The sequence below is a fragment of the Crinia signifera genome, chromosome 1 (genome assembly GCF_055691185.1).
Source record: "Crinia signifera chromosome 1, ASM5569118v1, whole genome shotgun sequence".
NCBI classification, from domain to species: domain Eukaryota; kingdom Metazoa; phylum Chordata; class Amphibia; order Anura; family Myobatrachidae; genus Crinia; species Crinia signifera.
In genome coordinates this window covers 396,399,264-396,409,906 of record NC_139217.1, presented here as the reverse complement: position 1 = coordinate 396,409,906, position 10,643 = coordinate 396,399,264, and the positions used below count along the sequence as shown (strand labels likewise).

General features: G+C 62.8%; 1 protein-coding gene across 1 annotated transcript in view; it reads left to right on the top strand.

Moving 5' to 3' along the window:
- Positions 1–953: 953 nt before the first annotated feature.
- Positions 954–10,643, top strand: part of LOC146031271 (uncharacterized) — a 333,294-nt gene continuing 323,604 nt past the window's right edge. Inside the window, exons 1-2 of the mRNA XM_083158438.1 lie at positions 954–1,091; positions 2,804–2,945. Coding sequence (XP_083014564.1) covers positions 2,818–2,945 — 128 coding nt within the window. The 5' untranslated portion in view covers positions 954–1,091; positions 2,804–2,817. The remainder of the gene's footprint in view (positions 1,092–2,803; positions 2,946–10,643) is intronic.

Below are 10,643 nucleotides of genomic sequence, written 5' to 3'. Positions count from 1 at the left end.
GCGCTGTGTAATTTGACTATGGGTAACTACGTGCTGTGTAATGTGACTGTGGGATACTATGCGCTGTGTAATGTGAGCATAGGTAACTACGGGCTGTGTCATGTGACTGTGGGACAATATGCGCTGTGTCATGTGACTGTGGGACACTATGCGCTGTGTAATTTGAATATGGGTCACTACGCGCTGTGTAATGTGACTGTGGGACACTATGCGCTGTGTCATGTGAGTATGGGTAACTACGGGCTGTGTCACGTGACTGTGGGACACTATGCGCTGTGTAATGTGAGTATAGGTAACTACGGGCTGTGTCATGTGACTGTGGGTGTGTACGCCGTGCCCCCCTCCTCGGTGTGTACGCCGTGCCCCCCTCCTCGGTGTGTACGCCGTGCCCCCCTCCTCGGTGTGTACGCCGTGCCCCCCTCCTCGGTGTGTACGCCGTGCCCCCCTCCTCGGTGTGTACGCCGTGCCCCCCTCCTCGGTGTGTACGCCGTGCCCCCCTCCTCGGTGTGTACGCCGTGCCCCCCTCCTCGGTGTGTACGCCGTGCCCCCCTCCTCGGTGTGTACGCCGTGCCCCCCTCCTCGGTGTGTACGCCGTGCCCCCCCCCTCCGTGTGTACGCTGAGCCCTTTAATATTATGTTTTTTTGGAAGGAGAGGGTTTGTCACAAGCTTTAAATGGTGGTAATGAATCAAAATAACATCAAATAGACCAACATAAGGCTAATCAAGGTATGAAATAGCCCGTGTTTTGAGTTGGTGGTGCTCCCAAATACGTTCAGCAGGATAAGCTGTACAAAGAGTTTTATGTCCAAGAGGGACACAGAAAGGCAGAACCGTAAAGGTTTTTTGGGGCACGCTTTAGTAAATAATTCTATGAATGAAAATAGTTGTAACAACTCTTTAATATTATTATATTATTTAATATTATTATTTATTATATTTCCTGCCCAGACGCTGACCTCCCCATGCCACCGACAGGACTGAGGAGATTCCACAGCCTGCGGACCAGATTCAGGCGCTTCCTTGAGTTGCCTCCGCCACCGAGAAGGCAGAAAGAAGCCATCCGGACCATCAGAGGAGCAGCTGCATCTAGGTAAATCCGTCCCCCCACTGTCCGCGTGTGTACCCGGCCCCCACCCCACTGTCCGCGTGTGTACCCAGTGCCCCCATGTGTACGCTGTCCCCTTCCCAGTGCCCCCATGTGTACGCTGTCCCCTTCCCAGTGCCCCCGTGTGTACGCTGTCCCTATCCCAGTGCCCCCGTGTGTACGCTGTCCCCATCCCAGTGCCCCCGTGTGTACGCTGTCCCCATCCCAGTGCCCCGTGTGTACGCTGTCCCCTTCCCAGTGCCCCCGTGTGTACGCTGTCCCCTACTAAGTGCCCCCGTGTGTACGCTGTCCCCTTCCCAGTGCCCCCGTGTGTACGCTGTCCCCTTCCCAGTGCCCCTGTGTGTACCCGGCCCCCACCCCACCTGTCCGCGTGTGTACCCAGTGCCCCCATGTGTACGCTGTCCTCTTCCCAGTGCCCCCATGTGTACGCTGTCCTCTTCCCAGTGCCCCCATGTGTACGCTGTCCTCTTCCCAGTGCCCCCATGTGTACGCTGTCCCCTTCCCAGTGCCCCCATGTGTACGCTGTCCCCTTCCCAGTGCCCCCATGTGTACGCTGTCCCCTTCCCAGTGCCCCCATGTGTACGCTGTCCCCTTCCCAGTGCCCCCATGTGTACGCTGTCCCCTTCCCAGTGCCCCCGTGTGTACGCTGTCCCCTTCCCAGTGCCCCCGTGTGTACGCTGTCCCCTTCCCAGTGCCCCCGTGTGTGCTCTGTCCCCCCCAGTGCCCCTGTGTGTGCTCTGTCCCCCCCAGTGCCCCCGTGTGTACGCTGCCCCCCCCCCCAGTGCCCCCGTGTGTACGCTGTTCTCTGCCCCCCCTTTGTATGGTGTTCCCTGCCCCCGTGTGAACGCTGTTCCCTGCCCCCCAGTGCCCCGTGTGAACGATGTTCCCTGCCCCCCAGTGCCCTCGTGTGTACGCTGTTCCCTGCCCCCCAGTGCCCCCGTGTGTACGCTGTTCCCTGACCCCCATTGCCCATGTGTGTGTTCGCTGTTCCCTGCCCCCCAGTGCCCACGTGTGTACGCTGTTCCCTGACCCCGTGTGTACGCTGTCCCCTTTTCAGTGCCCCCATGTGTACGCTGTCCCCTTCCCAGTGCCCCCATGTGTACGCTGTCCCCTTCCCAGTGCCCCCATGTGTACGCTGTCCCCTTCCCAGTGCCTCCATGTGTACGCTGTCCCCTTCCCAGTGCCCCCGTGTGTACGCTGTCCCCTACCCAGTGCCCCCGTGTGTACGCTGTCCCCTTCCCAGTGCCCCCGTGTGTACGCTGTCCCCTTCCCAGTGCCCCCGTGTGTACGCTGTCCCCTTCCCAGTGCCCCCGTGTGTACGCTGTCCCCTTCCCAGTGCCCCCGTGTGTACGCTGTCCCCTTCCCAGTGCCCCCGAGTGTACGCTGTCCCCTTCCCAGTGCCCCCGTGTGTGTACGCTGTCCCCCCCTATGCCCCAGTGTGTGCTCTGTCCCCCCCAGTGCCCCCGTGTGTGCTCTGTCCCCCCCCAGTGTCCCCGTGTGTGCTCTGTACCCCCCACAGTGTTACCGTGTGTACGCTGTTCCCTGCCCCCGTGTGTACGCTGCCCCCCCCAGTGCCCCCGTGTGTACGCTGTTCCCTGACCCCCAGTGCCCCCGTGTGTACGCTGTTCCCTGCCCTCAGTGCCCCCTTGTGTACACTGAGCCCTTTAATATTATTATTTAATATATTTCTTGCCCAGACGCTGACCTCCCCATGCCACCGCCAGGACTAAGGAGCTTCCACAGCCTGCGGACCAGATTCAGGCGCTTCCTTGAGTTGCCTCCGCCACCGAGAAGGCAGAAAGAAGCCACCCGGACCATCAGAGGAGCAGCTGCATCCAGGTAAATCCGTCCCCCCACTGTCCCTGTGTGTACTCGGCCCCCACCCCACTGTCTGCGTGTGTACCCAGTGCCCCCATATGTACGCTGTCCTCTTCCCAGTGCCCCCATGTGTACGCTGTCCTCTTCCCAGTGCCCCCATGTGTACGCTGTCCTCTTCCCAGTGCCCCCATGTGTACGCTGTCCCCATCCCAGTGCCCCCGTGTGTACGCTGTCCCCTTCCCAGTGCCCCCGTGTGTACGCTGTCCCCTTCCCAGTGCCCCCGTGTGTACCCGGCCCCCACCCCACTGTCCACGTGTGTACCCAGTGCCCCCATGTGTACGCTGTCCTCTTCCCAGTGCCCCCATGTGTACGCTGTCCCCTTCCCAGTGCCCCCATGTGTACGCTGTCCCCCTTCCCAGTGCCCCCATGTGTACGCTGTCCCCTTCCCAGTGCCCCCATGTGTACGCTGTCCCCTTCCCAGTGCCCCCATGTGTAAGCTGTCCCCTTCCCAGTGCCCCCATGTGTACGCTGTCCCCTTCCCAGTGCCCCCATGTGTACGCTGTCCCCTTCCCAGTGGCCCCATGTGTACGCTGTCCCCTTCCCAGTGCCCCATGTGTACGCTGTCCCCTTCCCAGTGCCCCCGTGTGTACGCTGTCCCCCCCCCCCCGTGTGTATGCTGTGCCCCCCCTCCTCGGTGTGTACGCCGTGCCCCCCCTCCTCGGTGTGTACGCCGTGCCCCCCCTCCCCGTGTGTATGCTGTGCCCCCCCCGTGTGTATGCTGTGCCCCCCCCGTGTGTATGCTGTGCCCCCCCCGTGTGTATGCTGTGCCCCCCCGTGTGTATGCTGTGCCCCCCGTGTGTATGCTGTGCCCCCCTCCTCCGTGTGTACGATGTGCCCCCCTCCTCGGTGTGTACGCCGTGCCCCCCTCCTCGGTGTGTACGCCGTGCCCCCCCTCCTCGGTGTGTACGCCGTGCCCCCCCTCCTCGGTGTGTACGCCGTGCCCCCCCTCCTCGGTGTGTACGCCGTGCCCCCCCTCCTCGGTGTGTACGCCGTGCCCCCCCTCCTCGGTGTGTACGCCGTGCCCCCCCTCCTCGGTGTGTACGCCGTGCCCCCCCCTCCTCTGTGTGTACGCCGTGCCCCCCCTCCTCGGTGTGTACGCCGTGCCCCCCCTCCTCGGTGTGTACGCCGTGCGCCCCCTCCTCAGTGTGTACGCCGTGCGCCCCCCTCCTCGGTGTGTACGCCGTGTGTGCTCTGTCCCCCCAGTGCCCCCGTGTGTGCTCTGTCCCCCCCACAGTGCTACCGTGTGTACGCTATTCCCTGCCCCCGTGTGTACGCTGTTCCCTGCCACCGTGTGTACGCTGCCCCCCCCAGTGCCCCCGTGTGTACACTGTTCCCTGCCCCCCAGTGCCCCCGTGTGTACGCTGTTCCCTGCCCCCAGTGCCCCTGTGTGTACTCTGTTCCGTGCCCCCATGTGTACGCTGTTCCCTGCCCCACAGTGCCCCCCTGTGTATGAGTATTCCTGCCTCCCAGTGCCCCCTGTGTGTACACTGTTCCCTGCCCCCCAGTGCCCCCGTGTTTACGCTGTTCCCTGCCCCCGTGTGTACGCTGTTCCCTGCCCCCCCAGTGCCCCCGTGTGTACGCTGTTCCCTGCCCCCCCAGTGCCCCCGTGTGTACGCTGTTCCCTGCCCCCCAGTGCCCCCGTGTGTACGCTGCTCCCTGCCCCCCAGTGCCCCCGTGTGTACGCTGTTCCCTGCCCCCCAGTGTGAACGCTGTTCCCTGCCCCCCAGTGCCCCCGTGTGTACGCTGTTCCCTGCCCCCCAGTGCCCCCGTGTGTACGCTGTTCCCTGATCCCCTGTGCCCCCGTGTGTACGCTGTTCCCTGATCCCCTGTGCCCCCGTGTGTACGCTGTTCCCTGTCCCCTGTGCCCCTGTGTGTACACTGTCCCCCCCCAGTGCCCCCGTGTGTACGCTGTCCCGCCCCCAGTGCCCCCGTGTGTACGTTGTCCCCCCCCCCCAGTGCCCCCGTGTGTACGCTGTCCTCTTCCCAGTGCCCCCATGTGTACGCTGTCCCCTTCCCAGTGCCCCCATGTGTACGCTGTTCCCCATCCCAGTGCCCCCATGTGTACGCTGTTCCCTTCCCAGTGCCCCCATGTGTACGCTGTCCCCTTCCCAGTGACCCCGTGTGTACGCTATCCCCTTCCCAGTGCCCCCGTGTGTACGCTGTCCCCTTCCCAGTGCCCCCGTGTGTACGCTGTCCCCTTCCCAGTGCCCCTGTGTGTGCTCTGTCCCCCCCAGTGCCCCCCGTGTGTGCTCTGTCCCCCCCCAGTGCCCCTGTGTGTACGCTGACCCCACCAGTGCCCCCGTGTGTCCGCTGTTTCCTGGCCCCCCAGTGCCCCCCTGTGTTCGCTGTCCCCTTCCCAGTGCCCCTGTGTGTGCTCTGTCCCCCCACCAGTGCCCCCCGTGTGTGCTCTGTCCCCCCCAGTGCCCCCGTGTGTATGCTGCCCCCACCACTGCCCCCGTGTGTCCGCTGTTCCCTGGCCCCCCAGTGCCCCCGTGTGTACGCTGTCCCCCCCCAGGGGCCCCATGTGTACGCTGTCCCCCCCCCAGTGCCCCCGTGTGTACACTGTCCCCCCCCCCCAGTGCCCCCGTGTGTACGCTGTCCCCCCCAGTGCCCCCGTGTGTACGCTGTCCCCTTCCCAGTGCCCCCGTGTGTACGCTGTTCCCTGCCTCCGTGTGTACGCTGCCCCCCCCCAGTGCCCCCGTGTGTACACTGTTCCCTGCCCCCCAGTGCCCCCGTGTGTACGCTGTTCCCTGCCCCCAGTGCCCCCGTGTGTACTCTGTTCCGTGCCCCCGTGTGTACGCTGTTCCCTGCCCCACAGTGCCCCCCTGTGTATGCTGATTCCTGCCTCCCAGTGCCCCCGTGTGTACACTGTTCCCTGCCCCCCAGTGCCCCCGTGTGTACGCTGTTCCCTGCCCCCAGTGCCCCCGTGTGTACTCTGTTCCATGCCCCCGTGTGTACGCTGTTCCCTGCCCCACAGTGCCCCCCTGTGTATGCTGATTCCTGCCTCCCAGTGCCCCCGTGTGTACACTGTTCCCTGCCCCCCAGTGCCCCTGTGTTTACGCTGTTCCCTGCCCCCGTGTGTACGCTGTTCCCTGCCCCCCAGTGCCCCCATGTGTACGCTGTTCCCTGCCCCCCCAGTGCCCCCGTGTGTACGCTGTTCCCTGCCCCCCCCAGTGCCCCCGTGTGTACGCTGTTCCCTGCCCCCCAGTGCCCCCGTGTGTACGCTGTTCCCTGCCCCCCAGTGCCCCCGTGTGTACGCTGTTCCCTGCCCCCCAGTGCCCCCGTGTGTACGCTGTTCCCTGCCCCCCCCAGTGCCCCCGTGTGTACGCTGTTCCCTGCCCCCCAGTGCCCCCGTGTGTACGCTGTTCCCTGTCCCCTGTGCCCCCGTGTGTACACTGTCCCCCCCCCCAGTGCCCCCGTGTGTACGCTGTCCCGCCCCCAGTGCCCCCGTGTGTACGCTGTCCCCCCCCAGTGCCCCCGTGTGTACGCTGTCCCCCCCCAGTGCCCCCATGTGTACGCTGTCCCCTTCCCAGTGCCCCATGTGTACGCTGTTCCCCATCCCAGTGCCCCCATGTGTACGCTGTTCCCTTCCCAGTGCCCCCATGTGTACGCTGTCCCCTTCCCAGTGCCCCCGTGTGTACGCTGTCCCCTTCCCAGTGCCCCCATGTGTACGCTGTCCCCTTCCCAGTGCCCCCATGTGTACGCTGTCCCCTTCCCAGTGCCCCCGTGTGTACGCTGTCCCCTTCCCAGTGCCCCCGTGTGTACGCTGTCCCCTTCCCAGTGCCCCTGTGTGTGCTCTGTCCCCCCCCAGTGCCCCCCGTGTGTGCTCTGTCCCCCCCAATGCCCCCGTGTGTACGCTGCCCCCGTGTGTCCGCTGTTCCCTGGCCCCCCAGTGCCCCGTGTGTACGCTGTCCTCTTCCCAGTGCCCCCATGTGTACGCTGTCCCCTTCCCAGTGCCCCCATGTGTACGCTGTTCCCCATCCCAGTGCCCCCATGTGTACGCTGTTCCCCATCCCAGTGCCCCCATGTGTACGCTGTTCCCTTCCCAGTGCCCCCTTGTGTACGCTGTCCCCTTCCCAGTGCCCCCATGTGTACGCTGTTCCCTTCCCAGTGCCCCCATGTGTTCGCTGTCCCCTTCCCAGTGCCCCCATGTGTACGCTGTCCCCTTCCCAGTGCCCCCGTGTGTGCTCTGTTCATCCCCCAGTGCCCCCGTGTGTGCTCTGTTCCTCCCCCAGTGCCCCCGTGTGTACTCTGTTCCTCCCCCAGTGCCCCCGTGTGTACTCTGTTCCTCCCCCAGTGCCCCCGTGTGTGCTCTGTTCCTCCCCCAGTGCCCCCGTGTGTGCTCTGTTCCTCCCCCAGTGCCCCCGTGTGTGCTCTGTTCCTCCCCCAGTGCCCCCGTGTGTACGCTGCCCCCACCAGTGCCCCCGTGTGTCCGCTGTTCCCTGGCCCCCCAGTGCCCCCGTGTGTACGCTGTCCCCTTCCCAGTGCCCCTGTGTGTGCTCTGTCCCCCCCCAGTGCCCCCGTGTGTACGCTGCCCCCACCACTGCCCCCATGTGTCCGCTGTTCCCTGGCCCCCCAGTGCCCCCGTGTGTACGCTGCCCCCCCCCCAGGGGCCCCGTGTGTACGCTGTCCCCCCCCCCCAGTGCCCCCGTGTGTACGCTGTCCCCCCCCCCAGTTCCCCCGTGTGTACGCTGTTCCCCCCCCAGTGCCCCCGTGTGTGTACGCTGTCCCCTTCCCAGTGCCCCCGTGTGTACGCTGTCCCCTTCCCAGTGCCCCCATGTGTACGCTGTTCCCTTCCCAGTGCCCCCATGTGTTCGCTGTCCCCTTCCCAGTGCCCCCATGTGTACGCTGTCCCCTTCCCAGTGCCCCCGTGTGTGCTCTGTTCCTCCCCCAGTGCCCCCGTGTGTGCTCTGTTCCTCCCCCAGTGCCCCCGTGTGTGCTCTGTTCCTCCCCCAGTGCCCCCGTGTGTGCTCTGTCCCCCCCAGTGCCCCCGTGTGTGCTCTGTCCCCCCCAGTGCCCCCGTGTGTGCTCTGTCCCCCCCAGTGCCCCCGTGTGTACGCTGCCCCCACCAGTGCCCCCGTGTGTCCGCTGTTCCCTGGCCCCCCAATGCCCCCGTGTGTACGCTGTTCCCTGCCCCCCTGTGTATGCTGTTCCCTGCCCCCCAGTGCCCCCGTGTGTACGCTGTTCCCTGCCCCCCAGTACCCCCGTGTGTACGCTGTTCCCTGCCCCGTGTGTATGCTGTTCCCTGCCCCCCAGTGCCCCCTGCGTGTACGCTGTCCCCTTCCCAGTGCCCCCTGCGTGTACGCTGTCCCCTTCCCAGTGCCCCCTGCGTGTACGCTGTCCCCTTCCCAGTGCCCCCTGCGTGTACGCTGTCCCCTTCCCAGTGCCCCCTGCGTGTACGCTGTCCCCTTCCCAGTGCCCCCTGCGTGTACGCTGTCCCCTTCCCAGTGCCCCCTGCGTGTACGCTGTCCCCTTCCCAGTGCCCCCTGCGTGTACGCTGTCCCCTTCCCAGTGCCCCCTGCGTGTACGCTGTCCCCTTCCCAGTGCCCCCTGCGTGTACGCTGTCCCCTTCCCAGTGCCCCCCTGCGTGTACGCTGTCCCCTTCCCAGTGCCCCCCTGCGTGTACGCTGTCCCCTTCCCAGTGCCCCCCTGCGTGTACGCTGTCCCCTTCCCAGTGCCCCCTGCGTGTACGCTGTCCCCTTTCCAGTGCCCCCTGCGTGTACGCTGTCCCCTTTCCAGTGCCCCCTGCGTGTACGCTGTCCCCTTTCCAGTGCCCCCTGCGTGTACGCTGTCCCCTTTCCAGTGCCCCCTGCGTGTACGCTGTCCCCTTTCCAGTGCCCCCTGCTTGTACGCTGTCCCCTTTCCAGTGCCCCCCGCGTGTACGCTGTCCCCTTCCCAGTGTCCCCCGCGTGTACGCTGTCCCCTTCCCAGTGTCCCCCGCGTGTACGCTGTCCCCTTCCCAGTGTCCCCCGCGTGTACGCTGTCCCCTTCCCAGTGTCCCCCGCGTGTACGCTGTCCCCTTCCCAGTGTCCCCCGCGTGTACGCTGTCCCCTTCCCAGTGTCCCCCGCGTGTACGCTGTCCCCTTCCCAGTGTCCCCCGCGTGTACGCTGTCCCCTTCCCAGTGTCCCCCGCGTGTACGCTGTCCCCTTCCCAGTGTCCCCCGCGTGTACGCTGTCCCCCGCGTGTACGCTGTCCCCTTCCCAGTGTCCCCCGCGTGTACGCTGTCCCCTTCCCAGTGTCCCCCCGCGTGTACGCTGTCTCATTGCCAGGGGTGTGTTATCTTTAAACATTTAAAAAAATCTAATTTTATTCTTACACTGAAATTTAAAATTTAAAATAAAAAATAAATAAATTGAAAAAAGCTATGAAATTACATTGACAAAAAACCTTACGGTTTCACATGTCCCATTAAGGCTTCTTACACATGATCTGGCATTTCAGAAACCTGTTGCAACTCTTCCACTCAAACGCCAAAAAGCAATGAAATTACGATCATTAAGGCTGACGCCTTAATGGACGTGTTCCTTGCACAATACAGATATGGTACGCCATCACAGCCTGTGGGTAAGTGCAGATTCAGCACTCTCACAGAGTGAGATTGCTGTCACTCACACAATGGTGGAGCTGCTAATTCACAGATTTGTGTGCTCATTGGAATACACACATGCAGTCTATGCAACTGAAGGTCTGAGCAGTTATGTGGCGCACTCATCCTAATAAGTACCTGCAATTATCTAAAACTGTCTAGCCCACTGAGTTACTATAGTGTTCATTCTAGCACCCGCCATCTTTGAAAACCCATGCAGTTCCGCTTCCCTGCCTGGGGTGTATCTATCTGCTGTAGTGCTTCTAGCACAGTGTGATCTGTATATCAGCACTGCAAACCAGACCTGTGCTAGAAACACTACAGCAGACAGCAACACCCCAGACAGGGTAGAGGAACTGCATGGGTTTTCAAAGATAGCGAGTGCTAGAATAAACACTATTACTAGAACTATCCCACTGAGAGTCCAACATCTTTCACACTCACTACATACTGTATATCCATTTCATTTAGTATTCACATGCAGTTACCAGAAACATCTTTCATAATTGCAAAAACTATAATACTCCCAACTACTATGCATCTACACTTTCTTCTCCCACCTTCATGCTGTTCTGTCTTCCCCGATACCTACTGCTGTGTGTATTCCCTCATCTGCACCAATGTGTCTTTCCCCATCTGCGCTGCCCTGTCTTTTCACACAGGTGCCACTGTTTCCTTCTATCTGTGCCACTGGCTTCCCCTCTATTAGTGGTACTCTGTCTCCCCCTCCATCCATGCTGCTCTGCCTGCCTCATCCATGACACCGTTTCCTTCCATCTGTACTGCTGTCTCCCCTCTCCATCTGTACCGCTCTGTTTTCCCTTTATCCCCTTTGCTCCGAACCCCCTCCCCCATCAGTGCTGTCTTTCCTCCAACTGCTCCTCTGTCTCCTACCCAATCGCATCACTCTGTCTTACCTTCCCCAATCTGTGCCACTGTTTTCCACCCATCTGCTTCGTTAGTCCCCCATCAGTGCTGCTTAGCTTAGCCTTCCTACCATCTACGCATTTCTATTCCCCATCCGCACCACACTGCCTCCTACCCCAATCAACACCACTTTTACCCCATCCTC